The sequence below is a fragment of the Centruroides vittatus genome, unplaced genomic scaffold (genome assembly GCF_030686945.1).
Source record: "Centruroides vittatus isolate TY-2023 unplaced genomic scaffold, ASM3068694v2 contig_458, whole genome shotgun sequence".
NCBI lineage: Eukaryota > Metazoa > Arthropoda > Arachnida > Scorpiones > Buthidae > Centruroides > Centruroides vittatus.
Window position 1 is genome coordinate 536011 of NW_027122254.1, and position 24861 is coordinate 560871.

Sequence of the window (24861 nt, forward strand, 5' to 3'; positions counted from 1 at the left end):
AAATTATTATTTTCTTGTTGTTAATTATTGAAAAAATTGCAATATTTTGACAAGGACATTTGGAATTTTTCATGCGTTTAGCAATAAGAAAGTTGTTTATGTGTTATTCACTTCTTAAGCGTAATTTTCGTTAATTATGTTTATTTTGGGGCTTTTTTGTAACTTTAATTAATGTTTTTTGTGTAAAATAATTTAATTTTGTGAAATTTTTATGTGGTTAGCTAATTATTTTGAAAAAAATTGTTTTTTTTTTGTTAATTAAATTCGAGGGTGAGAATCGCTATTTTCCCTTCTAAATTCCATAAACAAAAACGAAAAAAGTGGCTTATTTACCAAAAAATGCAACAAAATCTTCAAATATCTGGCTATAATATTAAATTTTTCTTTTATTTTTATATTAAATCATATTTTTATAAGAGGTATTTATCCTTATAAGCATTCAACTTTCACCCTTTAATAGGAGGGATCTAATACAAACATGCACTTTCATCCATAATTCTTGTAACTTTTTCCCTTATTTAAATCATAAGATATCTACTAAATACACTTATAAAGCCTTACTCTTGAATTTAATACCGTTCAAATCATGTAAGATGGATATGTTAACTAGCAAACAACTTTAATTCTATGTCAATTTTTATTAAAAAGAGCGAAAGTCTTGAAAACAATATATTTTTTACATATAAAGCCAGCATTTAAGCTAAAAGATTACAATTTATAAGGCGAAAATGCGGTTTAAAATAGGGAAAATAGCCTTTTTTGAGGGAGTTTTTGAGTTGTTAAACTCGATTCTAACTCAGTTTTCTCATAGAATAATCGTAATAAATTGAACTTTTCGATCAAAAAAGTTAAGATTTAATACTTAAGAATTTATATTTTTGTATTTTTTTAATTAAAAAATATTTTATAAGAGGCCTTAAGCACAAATTAGACCTTTTATATAGTGAATAAGACCTATACACTAATACAGGCTTTCTCCTGCATTTATCTTCATACATACAGACTTAATCATTTAATTTTTGCAATTATTAACTTTTATATCATTAAAAATACAGTTTTCCTCTAATTTTTTAAAGTTTTTTCCCTACTTATATTACAAAATACTGCCTAAAATACAGTTATAAAGCCTTATTCTTGTGTTTAACGTCGTTTGAATAGCTACAAAATAGAGATTTATCGCTTATAAACCCTAAAATTTAGGTTTGTTTTTATAAAAATAGAGAGCTTAAGACCTCTATTAAGGTTTATAAGTGATAAATCTCCATTTTATCGCCTAGAAAAGCCTTTAATTAATTCAGTAACAACGATGCTTCTCATTCAGCTCATCCACCAAGAAAAACATTTAATTCATCTCCATTAAAGTATAAAAAAATTCAATTATTCTAAAATATAACTTCATTATCATATAGAAGGTTTCATCGAAAGCATGTATACTATGATAAAAGTATTATATGTAAAATGCAAGGTGCCCTTCTAACTGTTGCTCCACTTAAGACCACACGCGCGGCACAACTCGCAGGACATTTTCACCAAATATAAAGAAGGATAATTAGCACAATTAAGGCAAAAAAGATGGAAAAACAATAGAACTCTTGGAGTAAACTAAAAAACGAAAAAACCCCCCATGACCCAATTAATTTCGGGAATCAAAAAGATAAAAGAAGATAATGACGAAGGCGAGAATCGCACACACTTCGACTTTTTGTCATCGAAGTATGTGCTACATAATTGAGATACTCGACCAACAACAACGTTTAAGACAGCTCCGGGACCTCTATTAATTTATCAGCACCGTTTTTTTCCCTACCCCCTCCTCGACACGTGCACCGCGCGCTTTCTTTTCTACCCGTGTTTCCCCCCTCATAAACAGCTCCAGGTATATTTTAAATTATTAGTTTTTTTTTATATTTATTACGTAGGCCTATAATCGTTTCTCTAATGAATTAATTGTAATTCAGTTCCCAGAAGAGGCCCGTAACTCTCATTTAAGTAAATTAAGACGTTACTCTACGTCTTAATTTAGTTTATGAGGCATAAGTGCAGTTTGGGTGTCTTAATGCAGATTCATTCCTCACTAATTTACATGTCTTCGATGCATTTTGTATCGATAAAAAATCGAAAATTAATTGTAATTTAATTTTCGGAAGAGGCCCTATTTAATTTCTGAATAAGGTTTAATTTTATTAAATGATACGAGTGCAGTTGGAGCGTCTTAACTGGGATTAATTCCTCTTTGGTGTCCATGTTCTTTGTGGTTTTTTATAACACTTAAAAATAGAAAATTTTAAATTAATTCTTCTGAGAATTAATTTCTTAATTAATATATTAACGCATTAACTTAGTTAAAACCAATAAATGCAGTTGGAGTTTCTTAATTGGATTCAATTTCTCTCTGGTTTATAGGCCTATTGCTTTGGAGCATTTTATATTGATTAAAATTTATAAAAATTCAATTAATTTTATTTAAATATTAATATTACCGTTCCTTTAACAGATTAATTCTCATAAAAAGCCTATAATTTCTGTATACAAACGTCTTAATTAATAAAACAGCACAAGTGCGGTTTGAGTGTTTGAAGGCGAATTAATTTCTCTTTAATTTAAATGTCTTCCGCGCATTTAAATCGATTAAAAATGGAAAATTTTAAATTAAAAGAAGTCTAATTCTCATAAGAAATTCATAATTTCTATATACGAAGTTTTAATTTTAAATGGCACAAGTGCAGTTTAAGTGTTTGAGGGAGAATTCATTTCTCTTTGGTTTAAATGTCTTCTAGGCATTTTAAATCGATTAAAAATCGAAAAGAGGATACGTAGTAACGAGGTAAAATATATATATTTTGAATATGACGTGACCGTCCGACACGAAAGCCGAGCGCTAAAAATGAGATTGTCCTTGAATTTTCGAGTTAATTCTCCCTTATCGACAAAACTACCGTGGGAAACAGTTTCTGTGTCACATTAAGAGATTTATTGCCGAATAATTTCGTATAGTCTGGCCCGTATTATACGTTGTAAGATGCTGTAAATCGAGGGACAACAACAACAACTTTTACTCCTTTCTTAACCTATATAACAATAATAATAATAATAAAAAAAAAAAACAATCCTCGAGGCTCTCACATAATCCTAATGGTTTTTGAATTGTTTATTTTACAATAATTCATCTTAGAAATTGGATTTAAGATCATATCAAACACATTTTTCACTTGTCTTGGAAAGGAATTTAACGTTAAATCGGGTGAAAGGGGTAAAGTTTTCAGGAATTTCAGGATAAATATGTAACTTTAAAAGTTCTTCAGATTAAAATATTACGTAAGAAATTCAAAAAAATCAAATAAAACTCAATTAAAGGATGAAAATTGAAAGAAAATGGAGATGAAATAGAGTAAACTTGAGGGTGTTTTTAAGATTTCTATGATGAATTCAGGTATATGATTTTGAGGAATTGGACCGTGTAAGTGTCTAAAAATTATTTTTAGATATTTATAAAATACATGAATTATAAATTAATTTTAAAAGTAGATTTAAGATTATTTGGAGTATTTTTTTATAAGAAATTCTTTGATTTTTGCCCGTTTGTCTTTGCAAAGTAATGAGTTAAGTGGTTTAATCTTACGCTTGTGTTGGAAGATTTAAGTAAAAATAAGCTAAAATTTATTTTGTAATTTTTAAGGCATTTTTAGAATTACAAATGCTTAAAATGCCTATTTTTATAATTTTTATTTTATAGGAAAAGTCTCGTATAATACAAGATCTAATATAATTGCACGAGTTAAATGTGATGAATTATGGAGTTTTATGATAATATGTAATGAAATTTGGAACTTTTATGCATTAGGATGAGCTTCTAAACATGTAAAAAACACGAAAATATGAGAAAAACATAAGAAAAAGTGTGTAAATCAAAAAATGAGTGCACTGATATATCTTAATTGGAGATGTTCGAAATTTCATGATTAAAATTCAAATCTTTATTCAATTCTGTTAATAATAGCTTTATTAGTTTAAACTTTTTTCATTTTAAACATGAAAATTCTATTTATAAGCATGTTAAGTATTGAAAAATGTATAAAAATGTACTAAATATGCACAAAAAGCACCAAAAATGCATCAAAATGAACCCAAAAGTGCTCCAAAAATGCACCAGAAGTGCGCCGAGAATAGTCTAAAGAAATGAACCAAAAGAGCACCAAAAACCGATGAAAAACGCATATAAATGTCATAAAAATATACCAGAAATGTGTCAAGAGGAAACCAAAAATGCACCATTATTGCGCCAAAAAGCCGATCGGAAACACATAAAAGTACACCTAGAAGTGAAAAATACACCAAAAAACCATCAAAAAACACACAAAGAACATACCGAAACCTACTTCAAAAACATACCAAAAGTTTACTAACCACCAAAAGCAAAACACACTAAAATACAGTAACAATCCTTTAATATTTTTCAAATTTTCAACGACCAAGAACACACAATCTGAATATAATTCCAACGACACACTTCCCATCACAACAATAAACTCTAACCTACATCCAAGCGACACAATTTAATATCGAATTTTTTCTTTCAAAGTTCACCCTCTTCCAATTTCTATTAAGTTTAAAACAGAAGAAAAATCAACCAAGCGTACATAATTTAATAAATATTCATAGGTAAGAGGGGGGATAGAAAATCGACACGAGGAGCGGCCGCATATCAAAGGAGAGAGTCATTGTTATAGAAGGACGGGTATTAAAGATGGCGTCAACTTGCCCCGCAGCGTATTAAACACGTGGAATTTTCTTTATTAATAACTTAATCACGGTGGCGTCCATCATATGTCATGAAGACACGAGATGTGGTCATGTGACGTACAATGTCGCCAAGATAATTGAAAGGCCAACCCGACAGATTACAACCTTTGGTAATGATGTGAAAAAGAAGCGATGCTCTGTTGCTCCTTTCTGTCTGTACGCCTCTACATCGATCCTTTATCATTCAATCAATTTTTTATGCCTTTTTTTATTATTAGCTTAGCTTTTATTTAAATAAATAAGGCCCGGCCGTCGATTTAATTAATTTAATATCGATTTTTTTGTGTTAGAAATCGATAGGGGTGATTACGATGAGTTTAAAGTTATACGGAGATGGCTGGGATAAGAGGTTGGAAGTAAGAAGTTTGACGGTTTTTCTTAATGTTTAAGGGCCTTAAATAATTTAAAATTCGTGTATTTTTTTTAAAATAAGGATGAGTTTAAGGGCCTCTTATCGAACCCCTCGATGTTTCGAGGACTCGTATCGATGTTGTTTTATAGGTGTAGATACGTAAAAAGAGATGAAAAAGTTAGTTTTCTTAATATTTGAGGGTGTGAAATGCCTAAAGGTTAAATATATTTTAAGGTAAGGGGTTGTTAAGAGACTCTTGATGCATCTCACAATGCTTACCGTTATAAGGATGTGTATCGAGGTAAACAATAAACATTGAAGGTTTAAAATGGCTCAAAAGGGCCTTTTAAAGGACTTCTTAATGTGTATTTGACAGATACATTTATCAATGCTTCGTAGCAATGTGCAGCGATGTATACATTAGACATATATCACCATCTTTACGCATGTTGTGGGTATATAACTCAATAAATAAACGCGTTTACTAACACGTTAACACATTCCTACATGATTTACAAGTGTATTGAAGGCCCTATTTACCTGATAAACATTAAAGAGGCCTAACCCTTAGAGCGATGCTAAATACAGTATTTGGTTATCGTAACAGAAAAAAACGAAGATACAAGATAAGTTATTGTCCTCATTTATAGGAGGATCAGAAACGTGGTATAAAGTCCTTATAATAGGGAAAAGGTGGGATAATATATAAGTTAGTCTACCCTTTAGGCATAAGTTAATCTTTGGTTACCTTTTAATGAAGGTGACGGATAACCTTTACCAAAAAGGAACATCAGAAAATCTTATAGAGGGTGTCGAATAGAAGATAACCTTCCCTAAAGGAAAGCGGAACATGTAATCGAATCCTAAATCATCCCTATTGTTCTCGGGCTCTAAAAATCACAAGGACAAACCGAGAATTAAGTGAAAAAATATAAGGTGATAGGTTATTAAAAATTTTTTTAATAGGGGTGGAAATATATAAAGAAAAATTAGGGGTAAAAAAAAAAAACAGGAACCATCCCCTCGGGTCGTATCGTTTGTTTTGTTTGATGCAGGTGTCTAGTAATATTACTTTGGCAATATTCTAACGCCATTACACGCTTGGTTGTCCCGCTGACAGGAACTTAAAAGAAGAGGATGGACACAAGAAAAAGTACTACAGGAAACTTTTAACTTGATAATTTTTGGGGGAGAAAATCGGCTTATAATGCGCATAATATTGGTTAAAACTCAAGTTTTGCAACACCAAGTTGTTGTAGGTTTGCTTTGGTATCTTGAAGTGTTGATAGATGTATCAAATACACGTTAAAACCTTTAATAGGCCCTTCTGCTTTGATATTTTGGTGCTGTTTGCAGCACAAATAAGATGAAGTGAGTCTGCATTGTTTATTATCCATACAAAATTGGTAAAATTTCGATCCAAACTGTGTTTTTTTAATGATATTTTGTTGCTGTGGAAGTATCATTCTGTTACTGTAAGAAACATGGCGATACTGTCTCATAACCAGTATAAAATTGATAAAGATTTAAACTTTACAATGCGAATTCTGTCAAAGATTTGAAGTGTTTGTGTATATCTCTTGTTACTACAGCAGTATCACAATGTTACTGTAATAGAAAGGGTGTTGTAACATTTATATTACATGTTTAATTAGCATACAACGGATAAAAACTTTGAGTTTTATAGCCCTAAACTGTGGGAAAGATTTGAAAATTTGTTTATATCTGTTATTAATATAGTATCATTATGTTACAGTAATAGATATTAGGCTGCTTTTAAAAGTTAATTTTATAATGTCCTATTTGTAGCAAAGGTTTGAGGATTTGTCAGCATGATTTTTACTCTAGCAGCATCATATAATTATGTTACTATAGTAGCAGTATCCTAAACACACAATTATAAGAGAAATTCTAACTGTGATATGCATTAAAGTAAGCAATTTGAATTGTTTAATTCTATTTAACTGTACGTTTTGTTACTATAGTAGTACATTATAATTGCACTGTGAATACCTAAATACTTTCAAATAAATAATTTAAAATTTAAATATTAAACAGCTCTCGTTTTGTTACTATAAAATCGTAAGATATTGTTACTCCAAATGCATTTGATGTAAACTCGATAAGACGTTACTCATTCTAGAAAGAATGGTGCTCTATGCTTGTTATTGTAATAATATCAGCTTAGTTACTATATGTTTTTAAGCCCTTCTTCATGCTGAATTTATCACCAGATTAATATCTTTAAAGTTCGTTACTGTACCATTAACTTTTTATATACTACTGTAGTAACATTGTTACCGTAAGAGCTAACTACTTTAATTGTTTCTATAATAATACAGTATTTCGACATAGAAGCATTTAACTTTGCTAATCGTAATTCTTCTCGTATCTGTTACTGTAGTTGCACAAACCCGTAACTGAATCTCCTTTTAGAAGTTAAAACTAGAAGTTGTTACGCGTATTAACTGATGAATAAGATAACTCTAAACTTATTTTAATGCTAATACAGTAACAATTTAATGAGACAACACTCAACTTTTGTTACTATAACAGTACTTTAATAGACAGAAACAAATAAGAACCTGTATATAATACAAGAAGTTGAATGGCGTAACGTTTATCCCTATAATAGCACCTATGATCGTACTATGTGACAAGCGTAACACGTTAAAGATAACGTTAAAACGATGTGCAGAAACATTTTAACGCTACTAAAACAACAATGTAACGTAACAGAAATAAATTTTTACTTCCACTTTATTATGTATATTGTCACTATAGCAGTTCTTTGACCATACAAGAACCGTTTGCTTATACCTTAAGGGCTGTATACCTGTGTTAAGATTGCATGACTAAATTATTATTAATAAGTTATAATTACAGACAAAGATCATCATTCTAAGAAGATGACAATGTACAGATATTAAGGATGATTGTTGCTCATCACGCTAAATCACGTGACTTGTGTCAGTACATAAAACTACAGTCTTCCCCCTTCGACATTGTCGGTCCTATTTCAGCTTGTAAAGGTTTTAATGAGTAAATTGTTTACCTGTCAGGGACTTTTTTCCGGTTGAAAGGTCGATGAGATAAGGGAAAATTCGGTTTCCTTCTCTTAAATTTTTAAACTGGATGAGGTGCCGTTTTGCATGCTGTTCGTAACGTGTGTAGTGTATTTCGCATGGAATTTTGGTAATTTGACTGTGTTACGAAACATTCCACAACAGGAAACGTATGGTTTTAACAGAAATCCCCACGAGGGGAGTGAGTAATAGGGTGTTGTAACGCGTAATTTCGCTCTGAAAGTATTAATTACTATGCGTAAAATGCATAGAATTTCTGTCCATTCTGTTTTGTAACGTGCGTAAATCCGTAAAGTTTATCGTATAACACATAAAATATGTCATTCACTTCAAATTTACGCATAAACTCTGGCCTTTGCGTACATTTGAAACGCGAATTTTACAATTTTATACACGAAATCCCATAAAGCTTAACGTTATACATATATAATTTTGCGTAGATGATCACATAGAACACGCATAAAGATAAAATTTCCTTTATTATTCATTTGCGTAACGGATAGAAACTTGGACACTTAACAAATTCACGCACAAAGTGGATCATAACGAACCACTTTGTAAGTGAATTTGCATAGATTTCTATATAGATAGGAGCATTTTATGTATTTTATGTGAAAATCTATGCCGTTTCGAGTATGCAGTTAAAATTTTCGCGCCTTTATAAGTCAGTTTGCTCGTTAATTTACATTTCTATGTGAAATTTAGGAGAAATTTCGTGTTCCAACTCACATGAACAATAAATTCGCGCACAAAGCAAGTTAGAAAGGCTCGAATTCACAAGGGCCTACACGAAACCCAAAATTTCTTCGTATATTTCCACATAAAACACATAAAATTGTTTCTAACTCATAAATTGCGCATAAACAATATTAAAAAGAAGCGAAATTTACGATGATACGAACGAAACAACAAAGTTTCCTCATGGAATTACGCTCACAGAAACAATAAATTCACGCGCAAACACATAAAAATCCTGCCTCAGAAACCCCACCCAAGCATGTCACATACATCATAAAACTTTAACATAGACATAAAATTCCCTCATAATCGGGTAGAAGGACAAAACTTTCCTTCTATAATTTCCACCCTACGACGTTACATAAAGAATACCCAACGCGAGAGTGGTAACATAGAAAATCGTAATTTTCATCACCTCTGCAATTTTCACACCTCCAACGTAAGATAACAAGTAAAAGAAGGCATAGCAAACCCTATTCTTAAACAGGTAAAAGCAGGGATCAATATCAATACCGCATAAAAAGAGAGGGGGAAAAGGAGAGAAACAAGTACAAACACTCCATTATCCGTAGGAAATATAAATAAAAGTAAAGCAACAACAACGTTCGTGAAAAGTTATTCGCTTCTAGATTCTCATTAAACTTCACTTGACCGAACGGTATACAGAACAACTGTAATTATAGTGGAAGGACTCTTCTTTTTCATTGTGACAGTCTGGATCATTCGAGTTTTTTGTGTTTCCTCTTTAGAAAAAAACTTACTGTTTCCTGTCGGCATGTTATTTTTCCTTGACTATTCTATCAACTTTCTAATGCGTGGAAATGAACTGAACCTATCAAAATCCGTCCTCCAAGTCCTCCGTTTTGTTAAAAAATCCTATTCTCTAAGCCGAAAAACACGTGAAGATTTAAAACTGAATAAAAATCAGTCTTAAAAGTCTTCCGTTTTGCAAAAATCCTTTTTTCAAAGCGGAGATTCAACTGAAAATTTGTATTTTCCACTTTAAAAATAAGATTATGGCAAAACGGAGGAGACGAAGGACTTTCCTTTTTCGACTTTACAATATTTTTCGACTTTACAATATTCAACTTTACAATATTAAATTATTCACTTTTTTGTAAATACCCGAGTATTTAAAGCGAATAAAAATTATTTTTCGGGATTAAATCGGAAAAAATCCATCCTGAAAGTCCTTCCTCTTGCCTTGCATGCACAAATCCTATTCTCAAAGGAGGTTTATTTATTTCTTTGCTTGTTATTGGCTTATATTTCAGTTTTAAATACGCATTTTCAATTAGAAATTTATTATTAAAAACTCCATAGTTGAAAAACTGTGTGTCTGTCCGTATCTAAATACAATCCGCTGGCGTTTGGATGGATCGATTTGAATGAAATTTTGTATATAGATTTTATAATTGATAATAATCAATCATTTTGTGGACGTCGAAATCAAATAGATTTTTATCTAGATTTTTAGATTTTTTTGATGTAAACTCATCTAGGTAAATTTAGTAACGATGGCGCGATTAAGCTTTAAAGTACGATCGTTAAACGAGTGAATCGTACAGATTTTAACGCTTTAATTTTCAAAAAAACAGGAATATCAAGATTTATATAGTGCTTAACGTGTTTTTATCTTTAAAATTTCGTAGCCTTAACTCTGTTTTGGTTAATGGCAATTTATTTGTTGATATCTTCGTGATATTATCCACTTTTGTCGAGTTTGTTCGTCATCGATAAGGCAGATGACTAATGATTACTTAATGACTTCCTACCTTACGCTCCTTTATAAAAATTAAAGGGAAAAAAACTACAGAAAATCCCTTCTTTTTATTTTAATTCATAAGCAAAACCCTAAGAAAATCCTTACAGTTTAAGATTTAAAAAAATGTTTATCATTAATGGTAATCTTAATTGTAAAACTTAAGAAATTAGTCTCGATTATCGTTTATTTAATCTATAATTATCCAGAAAAAAATGGCTTAAAATTAATGACTGAATGGCACATTAGACATAACATAAACACGAATAAATCCTATATCCGGAGTAATATTATGTACAGCATCTTAAGAGGCCTCAAATAAGATGGAATAGTTAAATTGAATAGAAAAAAAAATTGAAGAGTGTAGACTGCTATAGACAACGCTAAGTAACTTATGTATGGGTATATCACATATGCTATTGAGAAGACAATAGAGGATTGCGTGAGTCTGCCACTTCCTTTTTAAACTTCCTGTTCTACCTTATCTTCTATAATGTCACTTAAATCTTGCTTACTGAATAAAACAATCAACTTTTGTAGGACAAGAGATGCACGTCTTAGAAGAGATATGATGCCCCTTTCTAACTAATCGCACGCCTATTATCTGTAGCCTAGGTATCGCTTTGTAATTAGCTCTAATGAGCCTGAATTTTGTTTACTTCGGTTACTTTCTGAATGAAGAATAGTAACATGAATTTTGATAGGTGTATTTGAATTGTCCAAAAGGCTTATATTAAAAATATTTAAATAAATAAATTTTAATTTTTTAATCTAAACATTAATTAATTTTACGAAATGTTACTGTAAACAAAAATTAAAAAAAATATATTAAATTTAATGATTTTTATTAGTATTTTGTAAGATGTTTCTTACAAAATACTAGTTAATTTAGAAGACCTAATTTAAATTTTGTTTCTTTAGAGTAATTATTAGACTAGATAATTTTACCTTTTAACTGAAATTAAATTCTGATTAGCCTATTTTAAGCACACAATTAAAAAATGTGAATAATTCAGACATTTAGCATATAATTAAAGCATACAAAGTGAAGCTAAATACATACGTACATTTTACTAATCGAGTTTTGATCTAATAAATGATTGTTTCGCGACCATAATCTTGTATAATGCTTTCACACTTAAAGGATTCTTCCTAGAACTGAATTCTCAGACAAATCTATTTTCGAAAAAAGTGCTAAAAAGACGAAAAGTGCTCGGGGGTGGAGTAGGACCAGTAGCTAGTGGCACATTTACCTGACATTAAATTGGTGACTTCCTGTCGGGAACACATTACTTAGATATACGCCTGGATGAAACACAAGGACGAAACTGCCGACCTTGTTCTTAAGATGTCACTGCCCCGGGTATGTCCTCAAGGTCAACATTTTTTAGCCAATTTAACGAAAATATTTCGAATTTTGCCTCACATCCAAGCATCTCCCTTCGACATATAACTCATCTACCATAGTTTGTATCTCGTTTTAGTGTACAGAAAACCTTTTCTAACCGATAAATTTCTTAAATAAGAAGAAACATTAAGATATCTTCAATTCATTCAACTTTCTTTTTAAACCATATCTTGTCCTTACAAAGTGGTAATTTTTGCACTTAAACTTTTCTATAGGTTGCAATTACACTATATGAAAACGTGAGTCTTTAATCGAGACATCATGATATCATAAAAAGTAGTAGTATTTGAATGATGTAAACAACTCTTTTTATTATAAAAATATTGTTAAAAAATTATTTATAAGTTTATATGTGTTCGTAAGCCATGCATGATCATTTTAAAACACACAATAACTTCTGTATGTCAATTTTTGAACCGCTCTGCTTGCTAAAAGTTTGCATATGCTCCAATAGATTAACTTTCAAGAAAATAGTTGATTATCAGCATGATACAGCGATATTTCCTGCTTTAATGCGCACAGTGTAAAATTGAACGATCGTAAAGGGGGAAAAAGCAACCTATATAAAAAAAATTAAATTTTTACACGAATGAGTTCATCAGAAATGAAGAAAAAGGTAAGTTACTAATGATACATGCTTTTCCTTTAACGATGGTTATACTAATAAAGTTTTAAATTCCCATTCTGTTTTGTCCAATTTTAGATTAATCGATCCATAAAAGTACTACACCCCCAAGCATTAATTAGTAAGCGTGCCACCCAAAACGTGAAGGTTTATAACTGTAGCAGCACCATCACTAAAGTGTAACCAATCCATAATAACCGAATTCATTTTCAATAAGGTTGAGAGATAATCGAATGCCACAGGTGTAGATACCTAATTGGAACTAAGACATGCCATTAGTGCAGGTGTGTAATCCCTTTAAGCATTTATGCTCATATACTCGTACCCGCGTGATGCTAAGAATTGGTGAATATAGAGGTGGAAACTTCAACATAAGTTCATTGTTCTATAAATGCTTTTTCTAACACCTGTTTTTGTTCTTTTGTATCCGGGAAGAAATCATTTTCGATATTATTATTATTACTGTAATTAAATTTGATAGTATAATTAAAATTTATATAAAATTATAAAAGACAGTTAGACATAAATTTCATTATTTGAAAGTTTGAATTGCACGGGTAATTTGATTATCTAAACGAGTACCGTGTTGTTAGAATGTCCACCTGCAACTAAAAAACTGCTGCGTAAATCTTATTAATATTTCGGTTTAAAATATACTGGATTACTATAAATGCCCTCATAGAATCCTTAAAAAAGCATCCTGTGTAGAATTTTACAGCAAGTTAAAAGAAAGTGTCGTCATATAAGCGAGCCTTCAAGTGCCTTGTTTTATTTGTAGAATTCTTGAATTTTATTAAAAGTAATATAACTAACAAAAAAACTATATATAAATTCAATGTAAGTTTGCTCAAAAAAAACTTTAAAAAAATATATTTTCTCACGAATATCGAAATTTTTAGTTGTGCAATATTTCCCACAAAATTACGTCACGCTTGTGTAGTATCGACTTTTTACGCTGCGTTACAAGTTTTCGGAATTGTAAATTTAGCATTTGTATCTTAAACATTATCCAAATTGTCCAAAATACGAGATGAGAAATGGGCGGCAAATGCCGATATTTAAATTTGTTAAGTCGTGCCGCGGTGTAAAAGTAATAAAAAAGAAGCTTCCTGTACGGTTATATTCCATCTTGGAGGAAGTAGAGTCACACATGGTTGGAACTAGCAGATTGGTGATGTGGAAAGTTAAATTTTGTTGTTCACGCTATTGAATGCACGTAACCCATTGAACCATATTGTTCCTAGAGTTGGAAAGAAGAAGCAGGAAAAAAATCACCGTCAGATCTATTTTCACTTTCCATTCCCCTAAATATCCTGAATTCTTAAAAAAAATTAACCACCTCCCTTCAATCTAAACGAAAAAAATAATTCATAAAAAATTCAGTAATTAATTTCATAGACATCAATCGGGGCATTGTACAAATTAGGCAGAGATTTATGGCATTGTAATTTTTGGAGGAAAAAAAAAAATCTAGTTTTCTCATTAATTTCCTGTACGTGGTCTTTCACTTTTCATATTTATCAGACGTTGTTGTTTTGCTTTTGTTTTCAAGGGCTCAATTTTCAGGCCTGTCAAGCACTCAATGATTTATGGAACTACCGAAGCTTGAGATTTGAAGGGCCATCGAAGATGCATTATTAGATCGTAACATTGGCCTGATTGATTATTAGAATAAGTGGACGACTTTCTCTTATCTGAACTTCCTCCGGTTTTATAGCCACCCTTTTATAACGCACGACGCTTTTTTTACCCTTTTATAGAGTATAAAAAACGATTTCAATTTGTCGAATGGTGTAATATGCCGACATAAGTCATTTTTTTATTAATTAAAACTACTTAATGAACAGCTTGATAGACAAATATTTAAATTTTCTACAATTATTTTTGAACTAATTTTCAATTTTTGTCGAATCAAAATGTCGATGTCAAATATTCAATTTAACTCTTTAAATATTGTCATATTAGGTCATATATTTGAATAATTTAATTAATTTAGGCTTATATAATTCATTTAATTTTAAATGAATTCAAAATGGTGCTCATCAAAAGCATTGTTTTTTTTTTTTTAAATTAAACAGTCAAGAGTAATCAATTTCACCCCTTCTGAAGGAACATATCTTAAGTGCTGCCATCTGTTGAAGTAAAACATAATTTTTTATATTTGCAATTGTTTATTTTTTTAATTGTTATTAATATAAATGTTTTTAGAAAATTAAATATGATTATTTTTTATAATGCGTTTTAAAAATTTGTTCTTACGTATATTTTGAATTGCTTACGTAAGACTTCCTTCATCGGGTTTAAGCCACATATCAATGGGAGATAAAAATGTGAGTACTGTATTGTATGTATATTTTATGTAATAGAAAAATATAAGGGCGTTAGTATGTTGTTACGGACAGATTACAAAACTGAATAGATAAGACATGTCACACGTTTGAAATTAGTAATTAAAATCGAATTAATATTTTAATTATTAATTTTAGCGAAAAATTAATTATATATTTCACTCACTAGAGGTACATATTTCTTAGTATTCCACGGAGGATATGGGAATCAGTATCTTTGTAGTCATGGTACAGTAGTGGTCTTCTGTAACACTTTTGTGTAACATCTTTGTAACACTGTGTAATCTGGGATTTCTTCGCACGTTTTCCACAAAAAAATCCTTTTGGGAGGCCTATCAGTACTGAATGGATAAACCCACCGAACACTGGTAGTTTGTCGCGGGTTCGCATCTAGACAGACTAGAAAACCCCGAAAAAATTCCAACCAGCCTAGAAACCTAGACTCTAGCCTAAACCTAAACTCTAGCCTAGACTAGAAAAACCCGAAAAACTCCAAGTAGCCAAGGCTGGCTGCTTGGAGTTTTTCGGGTTTTTCACGTCTCTAACACCAAAAGAGCACCGCAGAAAGTTGCAAACACGTTGGCAAATCATCCACATATTGCGTTGCCTTCTTTCATCAGTCCAATTCTCGTAAATTTCACCCTCTTAACAATCGCTCATATGTTGCATTGCCTCATCTCATCAGGCCAATGCAATTTTTTTTAAAATCACTTATGAAGATATCAATTTCAATCTGCACCATAAAATACAAAGAAACGTGGTACTTTTAAAAAAGTATAACGTTTCTTCATATTCCATAGAGCATTCGGGAATCAACATCTTTGCTGTTATCTATCAAGATTTTGATGCTGATTTCTTACGCTTCTTCGTATGTTCCATTACTTTACAAAAGTATTTTTATGATAATTGTTCTCTTACAGAACGAAAACCTTTCTTTTAGTTTATTCAAAAAAATTCGAAACACGTTAGATTCCATTAGAAATCATCGAGAACAGAAACAACGTCGACAAAGTAGAATGTCAAACAGAAGTTTGGAACATTTCATGCGTTGTAACAATTGTAATAAATTAATGGAAGACTATTTAGAAAATTCCGATGAAGGAGTAAGTAGGAAGAATTGCAAGCCAATTGAAATTATCCTTACGAAATTAACATATTAATACATTTGATTTAGAAAAAACACGAACATTTACGTAAGAGTTTAGTTCAAATTCCCAACAAGACTAAATGCCCTTCTTCCGTCGAGGATTTTTTTGATATTTTGCCTATTTCTACTATCGATAACACACTCTGTAGACGCAATGAAAATTACCCTCGTTACAGCACCTGTTTGGATGACGAAGAAAAGTATTCTCTTCTCAAAAGGAAGGTTGTAAGTATGACGAAACATTTCATTTTGTCAATCAGATTGAAGATATTTCATTGCATTTGTAGTCCGAGAGAAGTATACATGCTGAGAATAACGATAAAATTGCAACAAACGAAGAAGGCAATGAAGATGATAACGATGTTTAAGATGCAACCAATAATACCTACATAATTAGAGGAAATAATTTTTGAAAATTTGAATTTCAAAATTTTATATTCTAAAATGAACAACTAATAAATGGAATACTTAAAATAATCGTTATTTTAAAGAAATTTTCATAGTAATTTATTTTTGATTATTTTGAATTAACGAAATGGGATCTTTTGAAGCGAGCCACCAAAATGCTCGTGCCAAATTGTAATGACTGCCTCCCGAGAGGACTTTCTATAGAAATTTGGCTCTTATTTAGATGTTAAGAACCTCGAAGTACATGAAAAAATCTGAAAACTTTACGCGTCCAGTTCTCTAGTGTGGCTCGATCCCATAACCAGTCTTCTATCGAAAGCACCAATCATGCTTTTATTAGAGGAGCGAAAATAGATGGAACTTATTAGCTTCTTTACATTTTTCACAAGCAGATCTTACTATTCTTTTCCTTTTTAATTTGGCTGGCTCTTAACCAAATCAACAGTAAAAGAAATAGTTTATAAAATATAAAAATTTGTCTTTTATGTACTATTAATTTTATTAGTAATATACACAGAATGAGCTATAAAGTTATCCAGCCATGATTAATTACGAAACGAATTTTATGAAGATATGATGAGACAACGAGACACAATAAGCATACTTCCAGATACATTAACTGTACCTGTTGACACGCTGCTCAACAAACATCTTGCACTATAGCCGCAATCTGACATTTTCAAATTGATCTTCGAATTTTAAGTAAAGTTCAATAAGCTAGAACCAAAATACGAATATCTAAGGCGAAAGGGTGAAGGCCATACTACTTTTATCGAGAACTTAACCTTAATATCTTTCAATACATTATATTTAGGTTATACAAAGGGTGTGAACAACAATTTACGATCACTAAAAAACTTCAATCAGACATCTCGGTAAGAAATCTTTCGTTCATCAGGTCTACAGTTAGACACTGCAGTGGGCTTTTGATCTCGATCTGCCATTTACATTAGTGATGTACGGTTGGAGCAGCAACTGTTGGAACACCGTATAGTGTGGTCATCATTTATACTAAATTTTTATTATCATATTTATAACCTCTCCATGTTAAATTCATCAAACACATTTTTTAATTGGAAATATTTCACGGCTGATAAGGTTTTGTATCTTCGTCACGACTTCGTCAATATTAATTAATAATAACTCGCTAAGTGCCATGTTTTGCTGAAATGATAAAAAAAAACATGATATTTAACAAGAAAACAATAAACGGTAGTTTAGGGTTGGGAAAATATTGATTTGACATTGCTGTATCCTACTGATTGATTTGAAATTAGTGTTTTATTCGTGTTGTTGGGTTGGTTGGTTGGTTTATTTGTTTATGGTAACGAGACACCTGAACGATCTGCCGAAGAAGATACCTCCCACAAGACTTTCTAAGCCCCTATTTAGGCGTGACAAAAGTGAAGAAAACCTAGAAAACGCCACTTGGCGAGGCGCGAACCCACCACCAACTACCAGTTTTTCGAAGTTTTATCCACTCTATCACCGATGGACACACCGTGAGGGTGGAAGGAAAAGTGGTCCGACCAAGGCCGGACTTATTCCTCTCTTTATATTGATAAGAAACTAAGTTACGCTGCAGACTAATATTAACTTCTCTTTTGTTTACCCTGCATCAACTTAACTAATCACTCAGTAAATTCCTGGTTTACTTTATATTTCAATATATATTTTTTCATTTTAACTCTTTCTGTTCTGTGGGTTCTCTTAGTGCCCACAGAACAGAAAGAGTTAAAACGAAAAAAAACAGATGTTTCCTATTCTCATTGCATAATATGGCCTATTCTCAATACTGAGATATTGGGAATATACCATGTTAGGTACTAGGATGTAATAGGACCATATATATTACTTTAAATAGTCATGAGTGATCAAATTACAATAAGATAATTACCCTGTGAGTGGCAAGACTGTATGCAGGATTGTCTAAGCCAGCTACACTTTACGATCCTAATGAATCATCTAAAAGTTGTCATTAACTTACTATTAACTTTGTACTGACGCAAAACTCAAATATAATTTGAAGAATCTTTCTTAATACTTAAGTTTATGGCATGCAGATGATTTTTTAATATTTAGTAATTTTTTGTCTTTTCTTTAATACGGTAAGTAAAGACGGCTACATGTTTTAAACATTCTCTACCATCATTTCTTCGCCATATTTGAAACGAGAAACTCAATTTGCTAGAAAGAGCACTACAGTATCTCTGATATTGGATTTCGCATTTAGATTTGTTACTACAACAATCATATACTGTTTTAAATATAATATCCATATTTTAAATACAATTAAACAGATAAACGCACTGTTATAAACGGTAGCGCTTCTGCTTCAAACATGGCGTCGACGTGACAATAGTGCGCACTTAATTACGGCTTTTACTTGAAAAAGTCAATTATAAAACTTTTTATTTTAAATCATTATTACGCCGTATTATATGAATCGCATTATTTGTATAGAATTAAAAAATAAATTTGAAACTTCAATGCTAGTTGGGGTTTTTCTTTTAACCTTTCCACCCTATGGGCACTAAGAGGGACTCTTTTAGCAAGCCCATTATGTGTTCGGCCGGCCCACAATGGGACGGCCAGGTGGTGAGGGACGGGGCCCGACGTATCCGGATAGACCACCCCCGAAAAATTCTTGGGAATTATTCGAACTCGGGTTCCCCAGAGCGGTAGGCTGCTACCTTGACCGCTCGGCCATTCGTCCACTAAGTTGGGTAGGATATTGGTAAATTGAACAGAAAAAAAATCAGGCAACCAAAATTAAAGTTTTAATCTGTCCCTTGGAGATCATGACCTTGAATCCTAATTGCCTCTCTATATATAGGATACAATTAACTACTTCTCTCACGTGTACGTACACATATACAAGAATTGCCGTTACCGACAATCGAACACAGTATAATAAAAATACGCGCTAAATAATTCCTAAACGTTTTTAATACAGAAAATTAATTTTTGTAATTTTATTGAAACTCCAATTTTTATATGCACTAATAATTATCGAAAAAAACCAAACGACAAAAAAAATTTAATAATTTTTGGCTATATTTCGGCTACCGTTATTAACCACTTGTAAAATCTGGTAGGTAGCGATCGAATCACCGTGACGTATTCGTAGCGACATGGCGTCGGAAGTAGAAGTGAGTTTGTATTTAATTATTTTATAAACCAAAATTACGCGTAAACATTTAATAATATCAAAATTAACTAATATAAACTATCTAGTTTCGAGACTTAGCGATTTAATAACGTATAATAATGGTTTATTTTTCGTTTGTAAACTATGTCAGTGGATCACAGACGTAACGAAATTGAAAACGTCTCTTAATAGTAAAATTCCACTTTTACGTGTTAAATTTTCCCTTATAACGCCATATTATATGCTGTTTTATCGAGAAACCAATCAAATTTGCCGTTATATTAGCGTAAATATGTGTAAAAGGTGTTTTTATACCTCCATTGAGACAAAGAACTTTCAAAGATACACTTTTATAGGTCAAGATTATTCGTAAAATGCCTTAAATGCAATTTAAGAGGTAAGAGTTAAACAAAATGGAGTGCAGCATTGTATAGGTTAAGGTGAACATAAATAGATTTTTATTCTTGTAACAACGTTGTGAAGGTTTTTTTTTGCCATGTTTAAAGTACTCATTTGTAGTAATCTTCAATTCACTTGGTTTCTTTATCTGCATTGAAGTCATATTCTTTGTTGTAACTGTTATTGACTTGTTTGATAAATGGTTGCTATGCAGCTGTTCTCATTCTGACAAGTTTTAACAGTTGACATCTCTTATTGATGATTGGTAACACTTAATAAATCTTTTTTGAAGAGAAAGATTTGTAAGAGGAATCTAATGTCAAAAAGGAGCTGGGGATTTTTCCGCTGGCCGTGAGAAAACTGGGGGCTTGTGTAAATTAATGCTATTCTTACTAACAAAGAATAATTCTCTGTTAATAAGGGCTCCACTATACTATCTGGCCCTGTAACATCGAATATAAGTTTCATATGCTTATTTTGTAACCCGAAAACAATTTTATAAATTTGACATTTATGTAAGTAATTGTTCATTTTGTTTAATTCAGTTTAAGAGGGTTATGTCCTTGCAATATATATAATCCTATTTGATTTTCTTTAATAATTATTATATTACATATAGATCAATTCTAAAATGATTTTTATGTTCAAATTAACTAGCTTTAAATGATTTGAAATATGTAAGGATAATCTTTAATGAGTCGTAATTTATATTATGATGATAAAACATTTTTTCTGGTTATACATGTCAAATTTAAATATTTGCATTTAACATTCATAATTACTTTTTTAAAAGTAATTTTAAAATATAGAATTACAATTCAACTTTTATCTACATCAAATCAAAATGTTTAAATTTATTTTTCCCTCTTTGTCTCATTTTTAATGGCTTATTTGTCATAAATCAAAACTAGTTTAAACAGGAAATGCATTAGAGCAGTTTAAGCCCCCCTATCTTCTTTTGCCTCAGGGCATAAAAAGTGTCCTTTGTGTTTCCTGAAAAAATTAAAATAAAAGTTCAGTAAAAGCTGATAAAATTAGGTGGAATTACATTGTATCATATAATGCACTGTTTGGTTTTGTTTGATATGCACAATTATGATGATATAGGATATAAACTAGTCTTTAAATATTTTGAATAAGCAGTAAAATATTATTTAATAAAGTGATTTATAGAAAAATTTCTTATTGTCGACCAGCAGTTCAATACAACTCCATTATATTACAATAAAATTCTAAAAGTCAAAGTAAGGTAGAAAATGGCAGTTAAAAGTATAAGCACAATATCTGCTGTCAGATTCACATTTATTGACTGATGAATATAGAATTCTCTTACAGATTTACATAAATAAGTATTAGTTTAATTGTTACATATATCATAGACATTGTATCATAAAATTGTAGAAACTGGAGAAATATAATATATATATACTGTAAAACTATTTTACTTTCTTCTCTGCGATGTCTAGTTTTGCTATTGTAGCTGCTAATTTTTAAGAAATTTGGGTTTATGATATAACATTAGGCCAAATTTTACCAAGTCTTATAAAAGCTGATAGAATTATAAATCAGCATTTGAGAAATATTTAGCTATTTATTTAAGGATATGAAGAATAATTAAGTGTTTTAGTTGGTTGTTAAATCAGCATCCAGATATCTAGAACCACCTCAATCATTTCAAAATTAGAATGTTTTTTACTAGTAAATTAAACATCAGTAATTAACAAGTGATTTTTTTATGATGCAGTAATTAAAAGAGAGAATTCTAAAGATGATAATCAGTTTCTGAGAAAATTCAATTGGAAATAAAAAATTTTACTTGAAAGTATCTATATCCAGTTTGGACATATCATGATAAGATATCTTTGCTATCAATTCTCTCTACATGTGAAAAAACAAATTATAATTATGATTTATTAGTTCTGTGAATAAATATGAAACATGAACGATATGTAGAACTTTATTAGGATTGTAAGATGATGATGACTGTTAGATAAAGAAGTGAATGTGAATGAAGTTATAATACGTAAAACAATGTAATGATACATATGGTTGTTATTCTAGTTGCTTGCTGCAGCATTGTTTGTTAATTGTATAAATCCAGCTTTTAGTAGTTTTTAGCTTGTCAATTACATAAAATCATGACTAGCAAAAAGGAATTGATGAAACAGCATGTTCAAAACATTAATAAAAATAAACAAATTGAAAATTTAAGTATTTGCAACTTTTATTATAGAAATTCAAAGCTGTTTCCTAATTATTTTATCTATCATCAAGGGATAAGTTTTTGTAAATTTTGTAAAGGGGAGAGTTTTATTTTACAATATTTAAAATTAGGATTTGACATTAAGAAATGTAGGTGCTTCACTAACATTTTGGGCTGTTTGCAAAGAAAGTTTTGACATCACTATACAGATGTTTCTTCTTATTTTACATTTATTTTGTGCTTTATTTTGTACTAATTTTTAATGAATGTTAGATTGCTTTTTATTTCTTTGTGCAGTGGCCTGTGTTTTTGTTAAAGTCTACATAACAAATTAAGCAGTTTTTCTTTTATTAATAATAGGATTCCTTTTGGATTTTCTTTCATCTGTTGTATGAAATATATTGATTACCATTGAAATATTTAAAATATATTCTGGGATAGCTAGGTTTTCACGTGCAATAACTATTGTGGTGATTTACTGGCATCAGTTTATTTGCACGTGAAAGCGTGCAAATTTAGGTTATGTCACTTTGACTGCTGCCACTAATCCTTGTGCCAGTAAAAATATGCAGTGTATGTACTTTTTGACATCAGTTATGAAAAAGTTCCTGGTGCCAATAATTGTTGCATGTGGAAATGTAGCTTAATTTACATGTCTCTGCAAACTCTAAATTAGACAAAATTCAAAAGTAGTATTTACGTAGTCATTAGTATTAGTAAGAGATGGAAATAATAATTGTTATAATATGTTTAGTTATACATATACATATTAAAACATATAAGAGAATATGTAAATGGACAATATAGCAATTTTAAGTTAATGATGTCATGATGGTACTGCAATTAATGTTTTCAGATTACACTTGTTTACTGCATATGGAGTGATGTCTTGTTATCTAATAGTATTATCATTTTTAAGATATTTGAATAATCAAATGTCTTATGTGAATATATATCAGGGGCACCTAAATGCCACACAGTTTTCAAGCCATGCTCAATCTACCATTGACATATAGTACAGTGTTTTCAATAAATCTGGAGACTCCATTGCTTTTTGATATGCTGTCAGATATTTATTGTATATCAAACACACCTTGTTACTGAGAGACTTTGTTTATTTTGATGAACAAATGTAGTTTTCAACCCATTCAAGGTGTCATCCTCAGGTTATTGATGTTAATTTAACATTTACAATAGTTGTTTTTCTATTGTTCTTATTGAATCACTAAGGAAATTTAAATTCAAAGTTATTCGAACATTATGTTAAATTCAAAAATATACAAAATAGAAACCGTCTAATTAGAATTAAACAAAATAAATATAGTGAAATAAATTACAATAAAATACATAAATAAAATAAATATAAATATATGATTCTACATTGTCTGCATGCTCTGCATTAAATTATGAGTTCTTTTTAACTATATACTTCCAAGCTGAAGACAAAATTGTGGCATCTTTATAGTTCAAACATTTTCTAGCCAGGCTAGATTTATATATTTTGCTCTTTTCTAATGTTAACACAAGAGACGGTGAATGTATTGGTGCAACAATTCTGGCTTCTGTCAATTTGACTATTGACCCATCCATTTGTGCCACCTTTGATGATGTTGAACATTATCTTTTATTTATGTCATACTTATGCTCCTTGATTCTTTTGTTTAGGTTACTGTCCTGGTTGTGATACCCATGTACTCCTTGTTGATGCCTAGTTGGTCATTCTTGTATGGTATCGTGTATACACCTGCTTGCTGTTCCTCTCTGATTTTATCCTTGTCGTTTCTGATAAATGGTTAGCTGAGAACTAATTAATATTAACTAGGGTGGATAAAAGTAAACATTTGGTAATAATGAAAAAACAACGATATAATGAAGCCTTAGAGAACTATATAGAAAAAATGAATGTAAAAGGTTGATCAGAATATAGTTAGTACAGTGGACAGAAAAGTCAAGAGGTTAGAAAATCGCCCATTACCTCGCTCTTCCCTTTCCTAAAAGGATTGCATATCATGGACCCAAATATACCCAGATTATTTGGCTTTGTAAAAATGCATAAAAACACCAAAGAAAATACACCAGTAGTTGAGAAATGTAAAGGGCCAACATATAAGCTGGAGAAACGTCTGCATAAATTATTTGTCAGAGCAAATTGGAGATTATCATTTTACTATGAAAAATCCACATAACTTAATAAGAACTCCAGGCTTTATCCTTAATGGACGAGGCAGTTGGATCGGTTATGGACTTTGAAAGTATATATCCATCAATAAAATTAGATTCGTGTTACAATGTGCTAGTTGACACCTTACACAGTTTGAACCCGAATACTAGCAAACCTCATATGTTTTCAATCCTTCTTCAGCTTTGAAGGTAGAGTTTCTAAACAATTGAAAGGATGGGCAGCCCAATGTCTGGCTTACTCTATGTGGTAGTT

General features: G+C 30.8%; 2 protein-coding genes across 3 annotated transcripts in view; both read left to right on the forward strand.

The window, feature by feature from the left end:
- Nucleotides 1-24861, forward strand: part of LOC136977391 (putative leucine-rich repeat-containing protein DDB_G0290503) — a 100867-nt gene that overhangs the window by 45346 nt on the left and 30660 nt on the right. Inside the window, exon 1 of one of the 2 annotated variants that reach the window (XM_067272852.1) lies at nt 19751-19826. The exons of the other annotated variant lie outside the window; for it this stretch is intronic. Coding sequence (XP_067128953.1) covers nt 19809-19826 — 18 coding nt within the window. The 5' untranslated portion in view covers nt 19751-19808. Of the gene's footprint in view, nt 1-19750; nt 19827-24861 lie in introns of those variants that run through there. 2 annotated transcript variants of the gene reach the window in all.
- LOC136977400 (uncharacterized) lies at nt 14953-16718 on the forward strand. The gene is made up of 4 exons (XM_067272867.1): nt 14953-15101; nt 16040-16222; nt 16294-16491; nt 16554-16718. Exons 1-4 carry the CDS (start codon nt 15087-15089, stop codon nt 16632-16634), a joined length of 477 nt encoding a protein of 158 aa, XP_067128968.1. The 5' UTR covers nt 14953-15086; the 3' UTR covers nt 16635-16718.